This window comes from Rhododendron vialii, chromosome 9a, assembly GCF_030253575.1.
Source record: "Rhododendron vialii isolate Sample 1 chromosome 9a, ASM3025357v1".
Taxonomy (NCBI): domain Eukaryota; kingdom Viridiplantae; phylum Streptophyta; class Magnoliopsida; order Ericales; family Ericaceae; genus Rhododendron; species Rhododendron vialii.
The window spans coordinates 14,347,701-14,372,356 of NC_080565.1; the positions used below are offsets into that span (position 1 = coordinate 14,347,701).

Sequence of the window (24,656 nt, forward strand, 5' to 3'; positions counted from 1 at the left end):
GGCACCGTTTTTGTTCCACCACCTCAGTTCCCTTTTTTTTCGAATTTCTTTGCGATCCCACATCGAAAACCTAACTCATATTTCCTTGCGAACAAGCCTATATAAACCCCTTGCCTCCCTACTTTTCAAATCGTTCAGAACTTTCGTTCAATCCAACTGAGAGCTAGTTGAAGTTTCCTAGCATTCGGAAAGTTAAGCTTTCTCTACACCGTTAGGCTGCCGAAGGCTTCTTGCATTTTGTTCAAGTATTCGCACTTCGGTAACTCATATTGATTTTTGTTATTCATTAAAGTTGTTCGTTGGTACTTGTTTGGCTTATATCTTTTGTTTATTTTGTTTTCAGAATCATGTTCCAAATTAGGTTTTCTTTTGTGTCTTGCTTAATGATGAGTGAGTAATCGTATAGGTAGCGGGGTGATTAGCACACCATGGCCAGGTCAAACACATTCTGCTCCTGTTTTGAAATAAAAATGAAAAGGCAATTTTAGGTTATTAAAGTACTTCCGTTAGACGAATCCAGGCATTATCAGAGCCCATGTGAGCGGGGAATGGGGGACCAAAACTTGTTCTCTACCGCATATGGGTAAACGGCGACCATAAAGGTTCACATCCTTCAGGGTAGCTTTTTCTCTCTATATTCAAATGTTTTCAAGAACACCAAATGAAGTAGATAAATTCGAGACTGGTTGCGAGTGCTTTGAACCCTACGACCGCACCTCATTTTTAATTATTTAAAAAAACCAAATAATTTCTTAAGTTTAGTCAATCTCAGCAATCAAATACAAGGGGTGGCTACCTAAGAGCCAGTTTGCACAGTAACAACCTGAGTTTTTGTCAGCACACATCACCGTCTTTTTGGATTTGACTTCGGTCTTACCGGATATATTGCTATGTCGGTCTCAGCCCTACGCTTAAAACAACCCATTATTTTAGGACTAGGAATTCATTAAGCAACTACTACTATGTTGAACTTTTTTTAAAACTAATAGTAATAAATGACCCATTAGAATTTGATGGCAACACCACCCGGATAATTTTCAAATGTTTATGGCACCTGAAAGTTGGGTACTACATAAAAAGGGATGGATCCTCTTCGGTAACTGTCCCGAATATTTCAATATTTTTTCACAATACAGAGATATACGTGAAGATATGTTTGTAGGACACACACTCGTGAGACAAGTCTAGCAACTTTCCGAGACGGTTACTAAAAAGGATCTACTACCGATTAAAATATATATACTATTGTATATGAAAATTTTCACAAATTGTATAATTTTTTTCAAAGGCATAAATATAGTTTAATCCAAATATTTTGAATAATTTCATATTAACCCCCTAAAAATTAAAAATATTATATTTTGACCCCCAGCTGTGTCCTCTATCCAAAAATAATAAAAATTATTGGACACGACATGTGGCATGTGCAATACATGTCCTTGTGTCCAATATATAGATACGGCACCTTTTTGGAGTGTCGGTGCTTCATAGACTATAATAGGCAAATAGTGAAACATTTTGTGACAGCACCACATTTGTTTTGGGCTCTCACCCCCCATTTACTTCTTTCTTAATCTGCATTAGTAATTGATGCCTGAAGGCAAGGATGAGCCTTGCTTCACATGTTGGGAATCCAAAAATTGGAAATACAACATATAAACAGATTAGCTCCCTCCCTCCCTCCCCCTCACACACACGCGCATAAATCTCTGCAAGACTTGTGTCAAAGTTATTGTGTGCTTCTTTGCACTTTTAACACTAGTTGGTTATGTGCTCTGTGAGGTCCTCCCATTTGCAAGCATATATGTTAGAGTGAGTGTGTGTGTGCGTGCGCGCGCGCGCGCAGAGAGAGAAAGAGAGAGAGAGAGAGAGTGTGTGTGTGTGTGTGTGTGTGTGTGTTTGTTTGTGTGTGGTTCTAGCGTTATTGGATAAATAACTTCCCCACGTAAAGTAACTACCATGAAGATTTTTCATTCCACGTCTGGATAAGTTTTTCTGAAAAGCAAGGTAGTAAGACTAAAATTAAAGAGAAGCTTCTTACTTCATTATGCATAGTAGGGTCATAATAAAATAGCTTCTAACATTGCAGTTCATTTGTGTTGGATGTCAAGAAGCAGGGTTGACAAGCTTTGCTCAGTTTGTAGGTCCAATATTTTCAAAGGCTAAAAGTTGACAAAAGAACCTTAGAGTAAACCCAGTACCGATCATTGTTTTTTTAACTCTTCGTATTTAGACTAAACGCAATAACAATCATATGCTTTTTAACTCTTCGTTTCACCATTAGGTGTGACACACTCCAATAGCTAGCATAGGTATAAGAAATGCCACACATTCTACTAATTCTAAGGTTTTGCATGTGATATTTGAGACTAATTCAAATTTCAAAATGGTGCCAAAGCTATTATTATATTTATGCAAGTACAAAAATCTAAATAAAGTACTGGGATGGTGTTATTTCTTTTCCTCGAAGAAAGTCTGTAGTGTTAGTTGTTCATGAGATTTGAAAGTCAAATGCATGGGGTTCATGGTGCATACCAGACTAGCTACCACTCCACTTGAGGATGGTGTAAATTTAGCTTCAACTTCATTGAAGAGATACCTCATGCAACGCACGTGTACCTCCATTGATTTGAAGTAAAAGGCATAAAAAACTAAAAATCAAACAACCGAAAAAATCATACCAGAAGCAAGGCCAAGAAATCAACCGCGTCCCAATAGGCTTATCCAAGCGAGCAAGGTGGGCATACGGTCGGGCTTTTTCCAGCAAGTACAAATCTACCCAAGACACCTCCCCCGTCTTCTTCTAGCCGCCATTACCGTCACCACCATTGGTCTTCGGACCACTAGCTTCTTTTTCAGCTATGCCAGACGACGTGGAGATGTACGCGTGCCGTAATAATACTACGCTGGAATTGAATCTGAATTTGGAGGTGAAAATTTCATATTGGGAGATGGGGAGGCAAATGTGGGAATGAGTGTTAGGGTTAGGGTTAGGGGTTGTGGGAGTGGATGAGGAAGGGGAAAGCGGAAGGAAGATGGAGTGAGAGAAATGATTAGAGAGCGGGTGGTGGTGGTGGTGGTGGTGGTGGTGTATGGTACGAAGTAGACGCGATCAAGAGAGCTGTTGAAACACCTTTTCCACTTCAGACTCTGTTTGGAATCTATGAAAAGGAAAACGAGAGGAAAATAGGAGGAAAAATTTACCATTTACTAAACTTAAAATCTTTATTTTCTTTTCTCTTTTTCTTCCAACCAAACAATGAGAGGAATTTTTTTTTTAATTTTCCTTTCTTTTTCCAGAGTTCTAAACAGAGCCTAATATTATTGATATTGATGATGATCTCCGTGTTTCTGGCCCGTTCCGTTTCTTTTTCTTTCTTTTTCGTTAACAGCGGCAACTTCTGAGCTGGATAACAACTGTCATTTTGGAATTGGCTACTGGTACCACGTAACGACGCCAGCATCGTAACGACGCGGAATTTTAATGAATAAAATTTTCGTTTCATATTTATTTTTCTTACTTAATATTGCTTTTCATATTTTTTTTAATTTCTATAATCCGTCATAATTAGATTTTAGTTCTTTAAAATTTTATTTCTTAGCTAGGAATCCTACTTGGCAAGTCTAGTTTAATTCCAACCCACTAGTTGGACGATCCAATAAACATTTCAAATCTATTTATATCTAGTTATACCCTAACTAAGTATATGACTAGTATATATAATCATTTCACCTCCAAGTATAGTCTTTTCAAGATTTTGCCATATCTCTCATCATCATAGATTTACATGCATGCAAGCTTAGGGTTAGACTAGCACCTAAAAAAAAAAAAAAGGAATTAAGGAGAGGAGTGTTGTCCGGCCAAAGTTGACAATTCAAAGACCAATTGATCACTGTAATGGAGCAATGCATTTCCCTGGCTCTCTCCGACATGTCATTCAATTGACATGGAAAATACTATGGTGCTTCTTGGTAAAGTGCTACTACCCACGTGGCAGTTCCTCGTGCGTTGAATCATTCCATGGTTATTCTAACATTTTAATTGGACCATTGATCTAATCCTCTCTTTTGTGCGCAAAGCACTGGATTATTTTCCAGTCCAAACTCTGCCAAGGGACGACAATTCCACTGGTGAACTTTCTAAATTTAGTCTAGTCAATTCAACCCATTGTTTTTTTTTATTTTCCCCTTAAGTTAGTACTCCTAGTGCTAGAAAATGATGAGACCCAAGTTAGGAAAATCATAGTCTGACTTCTTTTTAGCCTATTACTTGTACAAATGGTTGACCTCACACTTCACCACCCAATCAATCAATTGACTAAACAGAACAAAAAAATGATGAAAGCATGGGGGAGAGAGTTTCGGCTGTTTTTGGGAAAGGAGGAGGCCTCCATGCTCTCCTATAAATAGGAACCCTCACACTTCATTTTTTTCACACCAATTCACTCTCCCACTCTTGCATTCTTACTTTGTGTTCTTGTTGTTCTTTAGTTTTTTTTTTTTTAGCAATCAAATCATCAACCTAAGTCACCACTACTCCACCTCCAAAACCACCCCTAGATCTTTAAAGTAGTTTAGTTTTAGTAGCAAAGTTGTTTCTAGGAGGAGAAAAGCCATCTCTCTTCCTTTCGAAGCACTTCGGAGCCGTTACGCCGCCAATCCGCAAAATCGACGATCAAATCTCAAAACCGACCTACCGCCAAGAAGAAAGGTAGAAACCCTAGTCCAATAACTCTACGTATAGCATAGAATCGTACGTTAGGAAGTAGAATGTTCTTGATTCAAAGTATCAACATCCTTATTGTTTTCCTTAAGTAAATAAGGTTATCTATTGTTTAGTTTCAAGTAGATAAGGTTATCTATCGTATAAAATGCATGATTGTCAATAAGTTTATCTCGCTAATGGAAGTATGAGCATGTTAGATAAATGACTTTTCCCTAAATAAACATATGTTGTTTAGAACTTCCCTCAAAGAAAGAAAGAACGGTTTTCGAAAGATAGAATTTGACGCTTGACTTGAAGTATTCATATTTTGATCTTTGAATGGTTATGAGCATGATTATTAATATAGAATTGGATGATCTTGCTAGTTTAGTTTCAAGATTACAATGAATGATTTATGTTTGTAAAAAGTCCTACTGCGGAATCTATGCATGAGAACGAGACACGGAAATCGAGAAAATAGAAACATGACACATAGGGTGTGGTTAACAAGAAAAATGTGTTTCGAAGGAGGAAATATTTTTGAAACTACATAATGACCGATTTTGATGGCATTATGGGAGACGTGTGTGTGAGTGTGTGCCAATGGGAACCCGGGACGGCGGAACCATTGTGAAGATACTCGGAAACCCGGAACGGCGGAACCGAGGTTAGGTGTGTGGCTTGGTTATCCGCGGAGAGGGGCCAATGCAAAAGTGTGCCAATGGGAATCCGGTGCGGCGGAACCATTGTGAGGATACTCGCGAGACCGGAACGGCGGAACCGAGGTTGGGTGTGTTAAAAACAGATTTTGAAAATGTTAATTTGGTTATGAAAAGTAAAAATGGAGACACGGTCTACGATGAGTCGCGTAGGAGAAACACAGAAAAACATGGACACCAACGATACTTGAATAGTGAATGTAGATGTGTGATTGTCACTATTTGTCGTATATGATTTACTGTTTGTAAGTTATGAGTTAATGGGTAGGGTTTATTCTATTGAGCTTTTGTAAGCTCACGGTGTTACCTTTGGTGACCCTGACATATTATATTGGTGGCGACGCCGGTATAATGTGTCAGACCTCATAGATGAACAGGGTGAACACTATACCTTGGAAGCTTTCGGAGCCGAGGAGCTGGCCAGAATGGAAGAAGAGGCGGAGCAGTAGATAGGAACCCTAGTCTACCCTCCTTTTGTTTAATAAAGTACTATTGGGAGAATTATGTTGTAATATTGAGCTAGACTCTATTTAGATTTTCAATGAAATTGTCTTCTTTAACGTACCCAAAATTGGGGGTGTTACAAGCATCGTACCCTAGTTGCATGCAAAAAAAAAAATTCTCGCCGAAACCAGACCTGAGGCCAGACTGGCCAGTCCCTTAGACCTTGTTTGGTTAAGAGTTTGGATTTTGGATTCTAATCATTACTCTATTTCTTTTTCCACTCATTACCCCTATATTCAATCATTACTCTCAATTTTCTCTCTATTTCTCTTCATTCATTATCCATATTTCTATTCATTATTCTATTTCTCCTCTACGCTTATTACTTACAAATCCAAATCCAAAATTTCAAAACGACCAATGTCTTATAGTCTTGACGCCAAGTACATTTGGAATTGAATATCTGGTTTTCGCTTAAGCCCGTGTATGAAGATACTATCTTCATCATTTTTGTGTCATCCGACAACCCAGCGCATAAATATTTGTTAAAATATTATAAAAAAATTCACACAATTCAATGACCGAAAAACCTCTTCACACAGCAAAAGGGTTCTCAAGACAGAAGATATCAGAACCCAAGAAATTGAGGGGCGAATTGACGTCAGTCCTACTTTTTAAATTCGATTTTACCCCAATCCTAAATATTTTTTTCGAACCTGCATAGGCTCGACTATAGTAGGTAATGACTTTTTTGCCGAGCTCTTAACATAGTTGGACAATCTCTCTCTACCTCTTCTCCCTCCTCTTCCTCTCGAACACGGCAACACCCACCTCAATGTCATCGTTCCCCAGCTCTACCTTCCTCTTCCTCGCCACCACCGACGGATACATAACCGCCTCCGCATCGGACGAGTGCCCCAGCCAGTGCCACAACACATGCCCAATCTCATGCATCATCACCGTTTCCATAGGATAGCTGGTCGCGTTCAGATTCCCTCCGTCCACCGCCCCCTCCTCGTCCCCGTCCACATGGATTCAGGCGGAGCGAACGCGTGGACCAACACCCCTCTGATGCCGTCGAATGGCTCTCCGTCACCGTGATCTCCCCTGAATATATCCTGATCTTAACAGTTGAAACCACAAGGAATCAAATTAAGATTTCGTCGCTGGAGACGAAATCAGATCGTTGCCACAGTGCGGCCATGGATTGCACGTCGCTTGCTAACTCAAGGCCGTAAACTTGTACACAGTTGAATAACACTCGAACTATGAGGCTTCAAATCGATTCCCCAAGCCGAAGCGAGCTCAACCGCCAATGGAGTGCCGGAAAACCGTCGGCTTTGTAGTACAGCACGGCATATTCATGGTTAAGGAAATCGCAATTGGACATCTCTGTTGGGGTTGGTTTGTATATTTTTTATCTTTTTTAGGAATACCAGTTTGAATTTATTGAAATATTCATTGAATTTATGTTCTAGCCTTATTCAATTCAGTGAAAACCAGTTTGCGAAATTGAAATTGAGTTTATCAAAGTTTTCATTGCGCTTATCTTGAAATTGAAACATCTGTTTGGAGAAAATTTCTAATTGTATTTACAAGGCTACGAGAACTATGTGATTAGGTTATGTGAATTGTGTATTATAGGAGTGATGTTGTTTGTGAGGCTATGTGAATTGTGTATTTTCAGTTATGTGAATTGTATTGGGGCTATGTGAACTGTGGTGGTAATGTTATGTGAACTGTATAAGTTCTAAAAAAATATATGTGCATGATATGTGTAAAAAATCTAGCTTTGCCGGTTGAGGGGCGCATTTGTAAGTAGAAATTCGCTTCTTTCTTTTTTTCATTGTTGTGAAATGAAATAAGATTTTATGTACATAGATTCTATTTCCTTTGTTTGGAGGTTAAATTCATTGTTGTGTTCTACTTGCTCAAAACTTGGGGAGGGAAGGGGACGAGAGAGGAGAATATTTCAAAGTATAAATATTGAACTAAAAATAGAGTAATTTCTATATGCCACCTAAGTGCGAGCTAGTGCCTAAGGCTATAAATGAATTGAGCCGTTCGCGAACTGTTCGAGGTTCGGTTCAGCAAGAACTCGTTCAAGTTCGATTCGTCTACTAAATGAACTGAACTTAAACCACAATTCTAGGCTCGTTCCGTACATGAGCCGAACCTAAGCCTAACGGTATTCGGCTCGTTTAGGCTCGCGAACCTATACTTAAATTTAATTAATAATTCAATAGAGGTCTATTTGTAAATATAAAAAAATTTAAGGTTGTATATATAATTTAATACTTATTTTTCTCCCAAATTCTATATGATCAATGAGAGAGATTGGGTTCGCTTGAGTTTAATGAGTCGAGCCGAACCAAACCCAAGTCTTGACGAGCTCAATTTGAGCTTAGATTCGGCTTGGCCGATTCGTTTGAGTTCAACGAGCCAAACTCGAGCCAAAATGTTCAAGTTCAAATCGAACCCAAGCCGAACTCGAGCTATACTAGCACCTTAACGAATCCAACCGAGTCTAACCCAAGCCTTGAAAAATTTTAATGAGCCGAACTAAAGCCAAGTTATTCAGGCTCGAATCGAACTCGAGCCAGATTAGTACCTTAACAAACTGGAGCCGAACTTAACATAGTTCGGCTCAATTCGGTTCATTTACAACCCTACTTGTGCCTGGCCTAAGACTTAGCGACTTTTAAAACAACACTGTTTATAGATTTACCAAATGATATCATGGCAGGGATGCTGATCAAAAAAAATCATGGCAAGGACGGATGCAAGTGGAGGCCCACACTCAATTTTTCAATTATACCTAATAAATTTGTGACAGTGTTTCAATAAAATTATTAAAGATTTTAATTATGAGGATAATTGTCTGTCTATTTCTTCGATTGATAAATTTTTCAAACGATCTTTTTTACAAGCACAACCCTTTTTACTAATTAGTATATAACATAAAATTACAAATATACACATCTATTTGTTAATTTACGAGCAAAAAATGTAGTAATTGAGGAATTATAAACGCATGGGTTAAGATAACTAATTTGTGTGCTCTTACTAATGCATATTTCTGAATCCACCCTGAATCACAGTGAAAGAGCATCCACAGTGGAATAAGTAAAACAAAAAATTGTTAAAGTTAGCAATGTTGGATAAAAAAAGTGCTCACATTGAAATAACCAAACCTAGCAACCTCTTAAAAACTCATCAAATTTTGGCTCTTCAATAATCAAAGCTAGCAATATTTTGTCAATAACCAAATTTTATCTCCCAATCAAGTACACCAATATTTTAAAAAACGTTTCAAAAAATTTATCTCTCTCTCTCTCTCTCTCTCTCTCTCTCTCTCTCTCTCTCAATAATGTTTTCAAAAAATAATTTTCAAAAACTGTAACTTTTAGATTTTTTCTTTCTTTTTTTCAGAAACTTTTTTTTTTTTTACAAAAACAAGTTTTTCAAAAATTTTAAAAACTATAAGTAAATAAAGTGTTTTTCAAAAATATGTTTTCGAAATTTCAAAACTCTTTTATAGAAAATTGTTTTTTACACAAAATTTGTTTTTAAAAAACTTTATTTATAGTTTTTAAAATTTCAAAACTATTTGTGTAAATATAATTCTTTCAAAATTTCTTAAAATTGTATTTACAGTTTTTAAGTGAACAAAATGTGTTTTTTTAAAAACTGTTTTTTGTTTCGAAAAACTTTGTTTTTTAAATGTTTCTAATATAAACTCTCTTTTTTTCCTTCAAAAACCGTATTTTCAAAAAATATGCGTGAAATGAAGGGAAAAAGTTTGGATGTCCCATTGGTTTTGATTATGAGCAAAAAATAACTATTGTGGAATTTGACATTGTTAACTTTAGTAACCCTTAAATGGATAATCAAAATCTGATATGACATGATTTGATTATTCACATTTCCTTATTCCACTGCTGATGCTCTAAGACGCAATTTTCAGTTGGGTCTGTGTTATCATAGCTGTGACAAGTTAAACCCTTTGTTTGACAAATATTTCTTTAATACGGTACACCCTTCAAGGACTATGAAAAATACTAGTCGTTTAATGTTTTAGTGCAATAAAGAGACGAACCCATCAAATGAAAGAGAACCATTGAGATGACTCCTTGTATTCTTGTACATATGCATACACATAAACAAGAGCCCAGTACAATATACATGGAAACAAATGCCATTCTTCTCTTAGAAGGTCAATTAATCAACAGATAAACTGAAAGTCTGCATCATCTCATCCATCTAACCAAACAGTTTCATTCGTGGAAGGCCTAAAGCCCGCATTTATATCTCAGGTTGCGATTTTTCTATGCTGCATAGAAGAAACAATGAGGTAGAATCCCTCTCTTATTCTCCCCCCTTCACCATCCCTTCCACAAATCCAAGCTCCAAACACAGCGTACAGCATATTGGTATTCAAAAATTGCAATCAACCTACACAAGACTCGGGTTTTCTTTTAGGATCACAAATCAAAAAAAAAAAAAAAAAGAGGATAATGATCAAGAGCATAGAAATAGCTCATTTTAAAATAAGTTAATTAGAACATTATTAATAAACACTGGGATATTTCCCTCTGTTTAATGAATGTTTGGACCTAAAATTACATAACATTACAGTGAAGACTTAATCTATTGCTGGTGCAAAAAAGGGATGACAGACAAATTACTCTTGTTAACACACTGCATCCAGGTTGTATGCTTTCTGATGAACAAATAGCCTCTGTAATCCATCACTTAAACCTTAAAAACCAAAGGGCGACTTTCTTCTGCTTCCACCTTCTCCATATTGTTCATTCCATTTCCTCAGCTCATTCTGGCTAGTGGCATCATATGCAACTGAAGCCCCCACCTACGCAAGCATAGTCGTACATTAATTTGGCATTTCTGTGGAAGTATACAATACACATCCATGGATTCTTTCTGATTTATTCCAATTGAATACAAAACGATTGATTATAACACTTTTCCCAGTAAAAATATTTTACAATGAACAAATTGCAAAGAATCACATCCACAAAACAAGCTCCCATATCTGGCACATTATAAGTACATTTAATGGTTGGTTTACGGTTATTCTTCAAAGCCAATATCAGTGGTCTCAAGTGGTTGTGATGTATAATTTGCATAGCTAACCGTTTGCTGCAATCAAATATAACCACTTGGACCCTAGTAAAATATTTGACACGGAGTACATATTTGACACATTGGATAGAGCTTACCTTGGCCTTTGACTGAATGAAATCATCCAAATTGAGCGGTCTCAATACAGGCACCACATCATTACTGTCCCCCTGCCCAAAAGTTGAGCAATTTTTAGAGGCAACAAGTGAAAAGCCAACATAAAAGAGAAATGAAGGTAAAAAAGAAGTGCTAGAATCTTAGACAACATATATTGAAGTCACGATTGCACAGAATGAAAAAGAAAAAAACTACCGACTTGCAGAAACTTTTACGGCATGTATTGTTTTTCGATGAGTTGAGGGCATGGAATTTGGGATATGGGCCTATGACTATTTCAACTAGCGAAAGGAAACTGGAGAGAAAGGAAGGTTAAAATCATGACAGACATATCTTTTTTGTTTTGTCGAGTAGCAAGAAGGAGAGGAAGAAGAAAGCAATCATGCATAGTTCAGTTTAACCAGGTACATGTGAAGAAATAATCAACCATTACTTAGACATTAAAAAAAGGGTGGGAAGACCAACTGCAAAGGAACAGGGAAAGGTTTTGTATCACTACAATAAGGTGGAAAAAGTATGGCCCCAGAGAACAGTTAATTCCTTTGCTCATTCAACTAATTCATCCTCCCTTCCAAACAAGGAAATTTTCCCTACTTTTCCCAACAACAATACCTCGGGTTCTTTGTATCAGTGGCTTTACAGAAACTAGAGGCTGGGGCACACGCGATGTGTGTGCAAGTCGGATTTTCATATCAGTGGCTTTACAGAAACTAGAGGCTGGGGCACACGCGATGTGTGTGCAAGTCGGATTTTCACAACATTTTTGTAAAAATACTTCCCACTTATTGTTTGATCAAATTTTCAAAAATGTTGTGAAAATCCAACTTGTACACACATCGCATGTGGCCCGACCTTTAGTTAATTAAGAAGGAAGAATAAAGTAGGAATAACACAATTCCTTCATATGAACCTTTCATAAAAATTGTCAAACTGTCAAAGTAGGAGTAATTCAATTATAATTTTTATATATGATCAAAATGTCAACATTTTTTTTAAACAGTGAGGGGTCTAAGATGGCATAAGAAATGAAACATCAGTTCCCAAAGCTACGTTCGTACCAGAAACTGTCATCAAAAGGCTACACTCCTAACAAAAATGAATTATCTAAAAAAGGAAGAAAAAAAGGGTGTTGGCAGAAGTAAAGGGAAGAAGGCCATGGATTAAGATTTAAGAGATCAGCGGGCATGGTAAAAATGAGAGAGAGAGAGAGAGAGAGAGAGAGAGAGAGAGAGAGACCTGCCGAGGACTGAAGCGAGGGTGGAGATGGAGGAATCGGGGTCCTGATCGGAAGGTTTGTGGGTGTAGATGATGTGAACAGTTGCTGTTCTAAAATGAATGAGAAGGAAAGTTCTATCGTAGGCAGTTGCAAAAATAGGAGCAGTTATTACAGCGTGGATTTCAATTTGGGAAGCAAAATTTCTTTTTTACCCTTACAGTTAAGAAGGAAACGAAGTATTTGGCTGGTGAATTATTTAGGTTTGGGAAGGTGTTTTGGGAAATGAAAAAACATGACAGGAGACACCAAAGTAGTGCTCTCCCTTTATATATTAGAATAGATGTCAAGTATTTACTGGTCTTTTGACTTCGTTGGTTATATGTACCCCTAGGTCGGTGTAAAGACCTCTGCAAGATCCATGCCAAGATGAACAAGAAGAATGGTGCAACCATTCCAGAACACCACAGTTGAACTCATCGAGATGTACACCTTGGCAAGCTTCCAGAAAGAGTATCCATCCAATTGATATGGAGCTACAAGTAACAGAGAGACTTGTAGAGGAGGGAATATAGCATGAGGTTCGAAATTGGTTCGGACACTGGTCAATGTAATATATGCATCCCATCAAATTCTGATTCATTTGGAACCCTACTAGGAGAAAAGTGAGCCAAAAGCTTTTGGCAATTCATTCTTCAAAAAAATGAGAACAGTCTAGGTCAGACAATTGGTTTGGTGGTTACCTTTTTTTCTTCCTCTAAAAGTTCTTGCACGGGTCTATATGCTGCAGCAATACAGAGGTTCTGCAAAATACAAAAGTATGAGAAGTTCGAATTTAAATCCGGATCATAACTAAATATTGAGAGACATTACCTTCAAATCGCTCCCTGAATATCCTTCAGTTGCCACCGCAAGTTTTTCAAAATGAAATTCAGGTTCTAGATTCTCTTGAGCAAGAAATATTCTCAGTATCTTAACCCGATTTTCAGCATCTGGTAGGTCTACATATATTCTGAAAAAAAACGAACGTCCACAGTAAATACTCATGCTGTAGGGCAGTGGCAACTCCAGGGATTCTGTGTTACGTGCCAATAACAATTTCCCCACTAATTTGATTTCCTTTTAACCATCTCTATGTGAATAGATTACCCATATAAAGTATTGATTTCAAGTTAATCGGATCTTTTCATTTCTGTGGAAACCAAACTATAAATTAACACACAAATAGTCATGAACGGAAAGATTAGGTTGGTCACAAATGACAAATCAAAAGATTACAATAACCCAATATCTTCCCCTCACCTACTCTTTACATATCTCGATGGGGTCTCATGAGCAATTCCATCCAAATCTTATAAATATGACATGTATAGTTCCGTATCATTCTACAATTTGCTGAGCAGAACTAAACAAGCAAATGCTACTGTATTCCATCCCAAAAGCTTCACGAAAATGCGGACGAGGCACATAGATGAGAGAGAAAGATATTGCCAAAAAAAACTACCTTCTAGGTAAACGACGAATAACAGCATCGTCAAGGTCAAATGGCCGATTTGTGGCTCCAAGGATTAGGATTCTCTGGCTGTCTTTTGTTCTCAATCCATCCCAAGCTGCCATAAACTCATTGCGCATCCTTCTAGTTGCTTCATGCTCAAAAGCACCTCCGCGAGCACCGAGCAAACTGTCAACCTATACAAATAGGAGCCAAGGTCTAAGAATGAAAAATCTCTTTATGTGCACCAAATAATATACTATGCCATAGGAGCATTCAGCCTTGGCCGTTGGTAAAGCTATTCAACACAAGAATCAGACTCCTGTAACCAAAGCTCAAATAGTTCCCCATATCAACAACAATTGCAGGATGGAAAGTCCGACAAAAATGTCAAAACATGGTTGTAGTGGTTGCAATACAAAACATAGGCGTAACGGAATTAGACACATATCCATACGAAAGGAACGAAAGGAAGACAATACATTTGAATTCTCAATTCTACAATCCAAGGTATCTAATTTTGTCTTCCCTTCCAACTTATTCAAGCTATTAGTGTCCCCTACTCCCCTCAACAGCAGAAAAAGCAAAAGAGGGAACCCTTTTGGCATCGTACTTAATCGTATCAGAAAGCAAAAACCGACTCCAACACTTAAAACGTCTAAAAGCAAGCTGATAGTGACACTGAACAAACTTTAAGTCCAGAGATCTGAATATTGTAAGCACAGATACATAGAGGCCACTATGTGCCGGATAATGACATTAGGATCTCACCTCATCAACAAAAATAATCACAGGAGCCAACTTGCTAGCAAAAGAGAAGAGGGCCTTCGTAAGCTTTTCAGCATCTCCAAACCACTGCAGCAGAAAAGTGGGCAAAAGGTATATTAGCCACCGGCAGCTACATATGGTTAAGTCAAAATAATCATGTTATCAATAAAATAGGAAGCGAAACGCACAATTAGTGGTGAATTCAACTGTCATCAAACCTCAAATTAAAGGAAACCCTTTCCGTTGGTAAATATGATTCCCTCATGAGACCATTTTCCCCTAGCAGCAATAAATGCTGCTACAGCAATGGGCCGCCAATTTAGAGACTAGGAAGTCTTTGCTTCTCTGACGGGGAGTTAGCAATCAGATAACTCAAACATCCAACAAGGAATTAAAGTAAGGCGGAATATCGAAAGAAAATAAGCACGATCTTCGGACAACCTCACCTCCTCAAACTCATCATACTTGTGACATCATTATTAAAACTAAGAAAGACATGTCCTCTTCGCTACCTACACCCAGGTCAATCTTGCTATACATCTTATGCTTTTAGTGCCTTCAAATTTAATTAAAAGCACATCTTGTCTGGGAACAAAAGTAGTAAGTGTGCATCATAAAAGTGTGACAGCACCCTCATTTTAATAGCTACCTTTTGAGTTTGACTTCTACCCAAGAGCATGTAAGATAATATCATAGCCAGCTTAGAGCAAATGGGTAAGATATATCCCCGCTGGCCTACACAGTTAAAGTTCTCCAAGTGTGCCAAGTGAGCACACTACGCGCGAGGAAGGGTGCAAAATGAAGTTCCACATTGCCAACGTACAAAATATTGTGTTGTATGTTAAGTGTTAGGGCACCGTCGCTCCAGTAGCCAGTTTTGGGTTGAATTCTACCCAAGATTGTGTAAGAGGTCATACAAGCTCACCTATCAGTCTACATGAACACAGCCAGACCATCTCAATCAGCTTCCTAGTTATATCCTCATCTTGCCCCACTTAACTTCCATTAGATGTATTTTATTGTTCTTACATATCTAATAGCAACATCCATCAATCTGAAGGTTTGGAAATATATTTGCATCCAACCAAGCCATATAAATCTCTCGTAGAACTTTCTTTCAACTCTACCTTCACACCAATCTTGAAGCCCCTTTCAAATCAAACATGCCATTGTAAGTCTTTGAGTTGCATCTTCCTCAAATAACTGTTCATACTTCCAAACACGATTTAAAAAATGATCACCTTCGTATCTCAACTCATCACCAAACAATCTACATGGTGGGAACCTACTGTAAAGAATATTAAAGAAGGTTAAGAAGTCTTCTGCATGGAAGAACATTAAACTACTCTTATAAGGACCTCAATACAAATTTTATGTGAGCTGATTATAGATTATCAAGTGAACATCAGCTTGTTTCATCCACTTTTTTGTAAGATAAATAAAGTTGTACTCTGAGAAAGGGGGACCACCCTCCCACAAGAAAAAAGTAGGAAGAAAAAGAAAGGAAATAAGATAAAACTAAACTACCCACCACTACATCAACTAAAAAGCATGAATCCAGAGAGTGGACATGCACATGATACAATACAATATCAGACACGCAATTGGGAGGGTCCGTAAACGAACAGGAAGGCCCGTAGATGTGCATCTGCTTAGCTTCAATTAACCTGCTGAACATCTAATCGAACTTTGCAGCCACATGTTCTATCCATCTTACAATCACTTTCAAAACACATGAAACAAGTACAACATGACTTTGCAAAACCACATTGCTGATAAAAAAAAAAGACCCCAGTCCCCAGATGAAGTATATCATTATACAACGTTCAAGTACCTTTGATGTGAGAGTAGAACCCGTTATGCTGATAAAATTTGCACCTGCTTCTGTTGCAAGTGCCTTAGCCATGAGGGTTTTCCCAGTTCCAGGAGGCCCAAATAGTAATATCCCCTTGCAAGGCTGGCAAAAGATCGCAGAAATTAATGCAGTGCACAGGGTAGAGCCCGTATGAAAACATGTCAGGTGCATTAAAAAGACTCATGAAGTACCCGCAGTAAATTTCCACGTGAGAAGAGCTCTGGTCTCCTCATTGGGAGAATGACAAGTTCATTTAGTGCCTTCTTCACTTCTTCAAGAGCACCAACATCATCAAATTTGACACCAATTTCACCTGGAGGGACCACTGCTGAAACAAAGTTGGTCTCATACTCATCCTTAGCAAGATTCTGCCAAAAGCACGTGCAAAATGGTGGTTAATCAACATCTTTCATCTCCTCATACCATTATCGAGTTCTAATAAGCGAAGAGACACACCTTCAAATTTTGTGATGGCTTCTTGGTTAATGTTTCTTGCTCCTTTAGCCTCGAAATTGCAATTTCAAGGCTTCACGAGAGAGAATAAAGCAATTAAGTTGAAGGTGAAATAGAAATTTTGACAATGAAATAGTAAACAATACTTACCTTTCACGAGGAACACACAATCTCTCTGCTTTTATTGAAGGAACAAGAGATAATGATAAGCAATGATTTTTGGCCCAGCCAACAACTTTCTCAGCTTCTGTAAACAAAAATGTAATTTAAAATTAGGGATGGAAACAGCGAGATAAAAAAGAACGCAGGTACTCTCACAAACAAGGAACACAAGAGTATGAGAAGTTTAACACAAAGTACAAAACATAGAACAAAAAACTACTTTTCTGAACTTGCTAAACTTCAAACAGGCAAATAGCTCATATAATCCAATTCTAAAATTATCCCATCAAACAAAACCAAAAAATAATTAATCGATGGTAAAATTTAGGATGTGTCTTGGGAGGACATTGCAGAAGCCACCGCTTGCAAGTTGTTTTCCACTATCTTAAAAATCATGTCTTTTGCATGAAAGAAACTGACTCCCGCCTCTGCTATTATGTCTTAATTGCATTTTAGTGTTGGACAGTTTTCAGCTAACACCACACCATTCTTTTCAATTTCATAAAAATATGATCGCTTGATTGGTCAGAAAAAACGCTACCCACCTCAGAGTATTACTGCTGAAGGAATATTTATAGGATTTATCACCTAAGGTCATCTTATAGTTATAGGTGGCTATTGCAGCAATTAACAAGGGATGTATCAAGTACAGATTAAGCTTGGGCAGCTCATTAAGTTTCTGAGCATGCCCAAGCAGTTTACAAGAGAACTTGATCAGTGGAGCTTCATTAAGTTGACTGGAGCTTGATCAGTGGTTAACCTTAAAACAAGCCAAGGCTGAGCAATTCTGTATCAATACCTGAGTCAGCTCAGGGCATTCACAGCCTACATATGGACCTTAAGAATTACGAGATAGTACATCGACTGAAAAATCTTCCTTGAACTTCAACTTGTACAATTCTCACCAGTTTAGACATCTATCTCTGAGATAAATCTACTTTATTTAACAAAAGAAACCTAGAGAAAAACTGGGCAGTCTAGAATGACAGCATTCCCTCCATCACTACCGTATTGCTGAAGTTTTATCCTAAGTACATCACCTTACAAAGATTGACCCGATAATTCAGAAATTTCCCAAAATTTTTAAAATCGGTGATAAGTGCAAAAATATACATTTTTTGGCCCCCCAAACTACATTTATTAGTCATTTATTCTTGTTACTTGATAATTTATTTTGTTCTTTTCTTGTTTATAGGTTGCTCGAGCTCGTTGTCCAATAAGTTGGATAAAAAGAAGATTTTATAGAAGTTCCGGGTCAAAATGCAAGGTCCTTCAAAGTTGAATTGCTAATTTTTTATAATGTGAAGTCCAAGGGCCTTTATGTTATTAGCATTAAAACCCTACACTCATATAAGTAAGTGAACTACTAACTTCGGAGGAGGCTGGAAAAAACGTGGAAAAAGGTCGTGCGTGCAAAACCGATATTGGACGAATTAAGTAGCTGTTCCTCGACAGTGGAGATTACTCCAACATCTTTTGATTTTCTCCTAGACATTTTTTTTTTGATAAGTATTTATATTAGAAACAAGGCATTAAGGGAATACGCCCGTATACAAAAAAGACCACCAACACAAAAAGGCCCTATACACCACCCCTATTTGACAAGAAAAGCTCAAACCAATCTAAAAATTGATCAACAGAGGGATTACATTCTCCCTTGTCCCAACTATACAAACTTCTAACCACAAAACTTTTGATTCTAGATAAAGGCTTTTCAACCCCTTCAAAGCACCTCGAATTCTTTTCGCGCCATATAGTCCCATCGGGCAAAGAGGGATCATGGCCCACACACGCTTCCTTCTCTTGCCCACTCTAGCCCCGTTCCAAGCAATTAAAAGTTCCATACCATTCCTTGACATGGCCCATTTTAAACCAAACCAAGAAAACACCACGGACCAAAGCCCCCAAGCTACAGAGCAATGAATGAGAAGGTGATCCACCGTCTCCGCATCCCTTTTGCACATGCAACACCTATTGACAATGATTCTCCGACTCCGAATCAAATTATCAATAGTGAGGATCTTGCCTTGAGCCGCGCACCAAACAAAAAAACTCACCCTCAATGGTGCCACTGTCTTCCAAATCGCTTGCCAAGGGAAAGAAACATTTCCACGACCACCAAACGCTTGATAATAAGATTTCACTTGAAAATATCCTGACTTAAACAATTTCCAACGCATCTCATCCTCCCCTTCTCCTATTCCTTGCATGTCATACACTCTAGCATAAAAAGCCATCAAATCCTCTTCCTCCCCATCTTGAACTTGTCTTCTCAAACGAATGTCCCAAACTATAACCCCCTCATCAAAAGAAAGATAATCCGCAATGGTTGTATCTCTATCACTTGCCAGAAGGTAAATGTTGGGAAAAGCAACCCGCAAGCTCACATCCCCACACCACACATCATCCCAAAACAACACCCTCCTCCCGTCACCAACCACCTTATAAGTGTTATCTACAAAGGCATCCCACCCGTTCATGATACCCCTCCATAGCGCCACCCCATATGGTAGCCTTACATTACAAGTAGACCACCCTCCCCTCCCACACCCATATTTTGCTACAATCACCTTTCTCCACCATCTTTCTCTTTCGCATGCAAATCTCCAAAGCCATTTCCCCAACAAGACTTGATTGAATAACTTTAGTCTTCTCACTCCCAGCCCTCCTTTTCTAATGGGGGTACACACTGTATCCCAATCAACTAGATGATACTTGAACCCCTCCCCAAAGAAAATCTCTTTGCAACTTCTCCAAGCACTTAACAACTGAGACCGGAATGACAAACAGTGACATAAAATAAGTAGGCAAGCTAGAGAGCGTATGCTTGATAAGAGTCATTCTACCTCCTTTAGGAATGTATTGACGCTTCCATCCAGCCAATCTCTTCTCAAATCTTACCACCACTGAGTCCCATGCTGCCTTTGACTTGTACGAAGAACCCAAAGGTAAACCCAAGTACAAAGTCAGAAACGACATCACCCTACAACCCAAAATTTGAGCAAGTAAATCAATATCTTCAACCGTCCCCACTGGGATCATCTCCGACTTCCCCAAGTTCACTTTGAGGCCGGATACCGCCTCGAAGCATAGCAGCACACATCTAAGATATCCCACCTGAGTCGGATCCGCATTGCAGAACAAAAAAGTGTCATCTACGTATAGAATGTGGGAAACCAATAACCGTACACCATCCAGCCTCCCCACCTCAAAACCCTCCAGAAATCCACCTTGTACTACTTTCTGAATCATACAACTGAGCACCTCCATGATCAGGATAAAAAGAAGAGAAGAAAGGGGATCCCCTGACGTAAACCTCTAGAAGTTTGAAATAAACCAGCTGGAGTTCCATTCACCAAGACAGACATTTTAACAGATGAAATGCAAGCTATAATCCATCTCCTCCAAAGGCCTCCAAAACCCATCCGTTCCAACATATAAATCAAGAAATCCCAATTAACGTTGTCGTACACCTTTTCAATGTCCAGCTTACACACTATACTTGGAATGCCACTTTTCAATCTCGAATCCACACATTCATTAGCAATCAAAACCGCATCAAGAATTTGCCTACCCTGGACAAAAGCATTTTGGGATTCCGAAACAACTTTTCCCACCACATTCTTCATTCGAATAGCCAACAACTTATAAGCTCCCCCTAGTAAACTGATAGGTCTGAAATCTTCGATGTCCTCTGCTCCGCCCTTCTTTGGAATCAACACAACGAAGGAAGCGTTCAAACTCGCCATGCTCCTAGAAATAATTGAACATTCCCAACACTTCCTCTTTTACCACCCCCCAACAATGTTGGAAAAAGGCAATCAACATACCATCTGGACCAGGTGCCTTATCTCCATTCATCGAATTTAACGCAAACACCACTTCCGCCTCGTTGAATTGCCTCTCTAACCAAGAAGCCTCCTCCCTCATCAGAGAATGAAACTGCAAATCATCAACCAGAGGGCGGCTCACTCCTTCCTCCCGAAACAAGCCGGCATAAAAATCAGCAATTCCACTTTTGATAACTTCATCCCTTTCCAAAATACAGTCGCCAATTTTAATCTTACCGATGAAATTGTTTCTCCGATTACAATTAGCCATTCTATGAAAGAAACGAGTGTTCCTCTCCCCCTCTCTTAACCAAAGATTTCTGGACTTTTGCCGCCAACTAATTTCTTCGAACTTCGCTATTTTTCCAAACTCGTATTTTGCATTTTCTCTCAAGGCCTTCTCATCCTCTTGTAACGCATGACCTTGTTCCTCTATGTCCCACCGCCGAATTTCATCAATAACCTTGGCCTTTTGAAACTCCAATCTCCCAAAGACTTCATAATTCCACTTGCGCAAATCAACTTTCAACAATTTAAGCTTCTTGGCCAAGATGAAGCTCATCTTTCCCCTCACCGAATAGCTACTCCACCACTCACCCACCCTCTCCACAAAACCCTCCGAAGACAACCACATATTCTCAAATCTGAACAAAGTACTTCCTTGCCGAATCCCTCCACTGTCTAATAAAATAGGCATGTGATCCGAAATAAGCCTCGGAAGAGAAAACTGCACAACATTCAGAAAATGTTTCCCCCAAGAGACTTGAGAACAAAAACAGACCAATGCAAAACATACACCTATTCTCCTGAGCGCCAAACCAAGTGAAACTACTCCCAACAAGTGGAGGATCTACAAGCTCTAGGTCGTTTATAAAATCTGAGAAAGTCCTCATGTCACGAGAGATTGAAAGACACCCCACTCTCTCATGCGGAAAATCGAACTACATTGATATCTTCCCCAACACACCATGGGGCATCCCATCTGAAAGTCATTTCTGAGAGCTCCTCCCACAAATCCTTCATATGACATCTGTCAACCGGGGCATACACAGCCGTGAACACCCACCCAAAACCATCTTCTACAGTTTTAAACAAACAAGACCCCGAAAATAACCCATACTCCACCTCTAGTTTTTCCACCACTCTACTATCCCACATCACCAACACCCCCCCAGCAGCCCCTACCGCATCCAAATGAATCCAGTCCACCCATCGACATGCCCATAAATATTTCACACATTCCTTCGAAGCCTCCTTTAGTTTCGTTTCCTGTAAACAAACCGCATTAGCCTTCCACACTTTTAATAACGATTTTACTAACCCCCTTTTTTCCCTCACATTCCAACTAAGGATTTTAATCTTAATTAAACGTTAAAAGATTTACCCCTTCCACCCCTTCGTAACCCTTCTCCCCCTCCTCCTTCCGGCCATCATAATTAATAGAACACTCCAATCTCTTCAACTCCCTAGCCCCCGAATTCACCTTACTCCCGCCTTTCTTTGTTTCCTTTACAACTCCATTCCTCCACTTCTCCTCAATATCCGAAAACAACCGCATAGTTCTATCTTCGAAACCGTCATAAGAGACCCCCAAAAATTTGTTGAAACCACTTATTCTCTTCAGCACCCAATTTGAGACTTCTTTTTGAGACATCCCAACCATTAAATTATCTTCATCAATCCACGTTCCGACCGGCTCTCTGATAATCAAAGGATCAGAAGGGTCATTACGAACTAACTGCCTGTCTTCTAACACCTCCTCCACCCATCCCAAATTTTTGAACAATTTTTCCCTCTGGTTATCCCACACCGAGCAACCCCCATCAGTCAATCCTAAAAACGGCACCAATTCCATACCCCTCATGCTTAAATCCCCCTCTTCTGCGACAATCGAGCTACCCCTAAACGCCCTACTCGTACCCTCCCCCACACCCATCTCCGTTGCTAAACTCTGCTGCCTAAGAACATCAAGAGAAAAGCAGTCACCACGAGACAAATTATTCACCACCACGCTCTCCTCATTCACAACCTCACCCGACTTCTCCCCCATTGTCTTCCTTGATTCTCCCTCAACAACCCGACCAGAGCCGCCTTCCTCCAAAAAAGAAAAATAAGAGGGAAAAGAAGGAATTAGACGATTAGGAACCATACATACCTCACTTGCATCCACGATCACCAGAGAACTCTATCTCGAGCTGTTTTTGTCTCCAACAATTGACTGCAAATAATTTCTGACAGTTCCAGGTCTTGTTTTCTTTTGAGACGATGCCCCACTGAAACTTGGGCCCCCGCCCAGATCTCCAACACTAACCCATCTTCTATTTTTAATCTCCACCAGTTTGGAACTCACTGGCCTTTTAAATAAATAGGCCCACTCTGCATCAGACCCACTACTGTTATTTCCGAGATGACCTGGATTGGGCTTCATCCAATTAACATTTGTCTCGCACAGGCCAACTCCTCTCCGTGGCCCACAACTAATTTGGGATTCAAATTTTGAAAATCCTCTGTCCCTGAACGACCCGTTGACCCAACCTCCACGCGCCCTTCGTGAATTGCCTCCACGCGTCTTCTCCGTTCTGTGATCCGCCAACTCACGACCGCCTGAACCAAGATTCAAGATCCCCACATTGCCGATCTCTATGTTCAAAAAGGGTTGAAACACCACTAACGGACCCTTCTCTCAACCCACACTGACAGATCGAACACCCAACCTCCCATCGCAACCTTCACCTTCGCCAGAATCTTCTCCGATGCAGTCCGAACGGCAATTCTAGCCCATCGAAGATTTTTCCGTTGCCTCGTGTCGACGTCCACACTCACGAATCCACCACAGAAGTCTCCAATTTCTTTAAACACTTTGGAATCCCACAAGTGCAGAGGCAAACCTAATATCCTTACCCATACCACCGACGGTGCCTCCCCCTTTTTGACACAACACCCAACCGGCGACCACCATTCTAGCTGTACACTCATTTGTGCGAAGCTCCAGCTACTCCTCATCACCCTCTGAGCTTCCTCCACCGACGGCAAGGTAAACAGAAAGTCAACCCCACCTAGATCCGAGACCTGGACACCAGCTGTTACCTTCCAAGTTCTTTGAGCCCACCTCTGCACTTCCATGGCTGCTGGTTGCGCAGAACCCCCCTCCTCCATCCTACCCACCAAACACCTCCCCAAAAAACAAGAAGTGTTCTGGGTGGACTCCGCCCTAACCTCCACATCACACCCCTTTCACTTTCTCCCCTTTTCCACCACCTTATTTACTGGCCAATCGCCAATGTTCGCCACATCGACGAAGGAACGGCCGTCGATCATACCACCCAGGCTCTTCAATCCACAAAACTCCCAAAATTTCCTTGAGATATCCACCCACCCACCAGATCCAGCTAGCTCCGGCAAACACACAGTCCAAAGCCGGCCACCATCCCTTACCTCCACTCTCAAATAGAAGCCGCCGACGAAGGGTATACAACTCACCTTTAGCCTTCTAACAAAACCCCCATAACTCCAAGAAAACTCCTTTTCATACCCCGACGACGCATCTTCCAGTATTAAACACACCCATTGTAGCTCTATGTCTTTCACCCAAACCTCTCTACGAACCCCTTCCCCACGTTCCACTAGCCTGAATCTGAGCCGTTCTCCTTCACCCTCGTCCACCAGCTCTAACGATTTCAAACCTACCTGAACCAAGGTTTTCCACCGCCAATCACTCATTCCCTAAAGCTCGTATCTCTTTGTTAATCTTCGTAC

The 24,656-nt window shown here is 39.6% G+C and overlaps 1 protein-coding gene across 2 annotated transcripts in view; it reads right to left on the bottom strand.

The window, feature by feature from the left end:
- Window positions 1-10,273: 10,273 nt before the first annotated feature.
- The window catches only part of LOC131300752 (uncharacterized), a 41,416-nt gene continuing 27,033 nt past the window's right edge, over window positions 10,274-24,656 (bottom strand). For both annotated transcript variants that reach the window (XM_058326731.1, XM_058326730.1), the window contains 10 exons: window positions 17,059-17,155; window positions 16,912-16,981; window positions 16,647-16,823; window positions 16,435-16,557; window positions 14,604-14,687; window positions 13,845-14,029; window positions 13,214-13,352; window positions 13,084-13,143; window positions 11,109-11,180; window positions 10,274-10,738 (listed from right to left, as the gene is read on the bottom strand). In XM_058326731.1, the coding sequence (XP_058182714.1) occupies window positions 10,631-10,738; window positions 11,109-11,180; window positions 13,084-13,143; window positions 13,214-13,352; window positions 13,845-14,029; window positions 14,604-14,687; window positions 16,435-16,557; window positions 16,647-16,823; window positions 16,912-16,981; window positions 17,059-17,155 (1,115 nt within the window). In that variant the 3' untranslated portion in view covers window positions 10,274-10,630. The remainder of the gene's footprint in view (window positions 10,739-11,108; window positions 11,181-13,083; window positions 13,144-13,213; window positions 13,353-13,844; window positions 14,030-14,603; window positions 14,688-16,434; window positions 16,558-16,646; window positions 16,824-16,911; window positions 16,982-17,058; window positions 17,156-24,656) is intronic.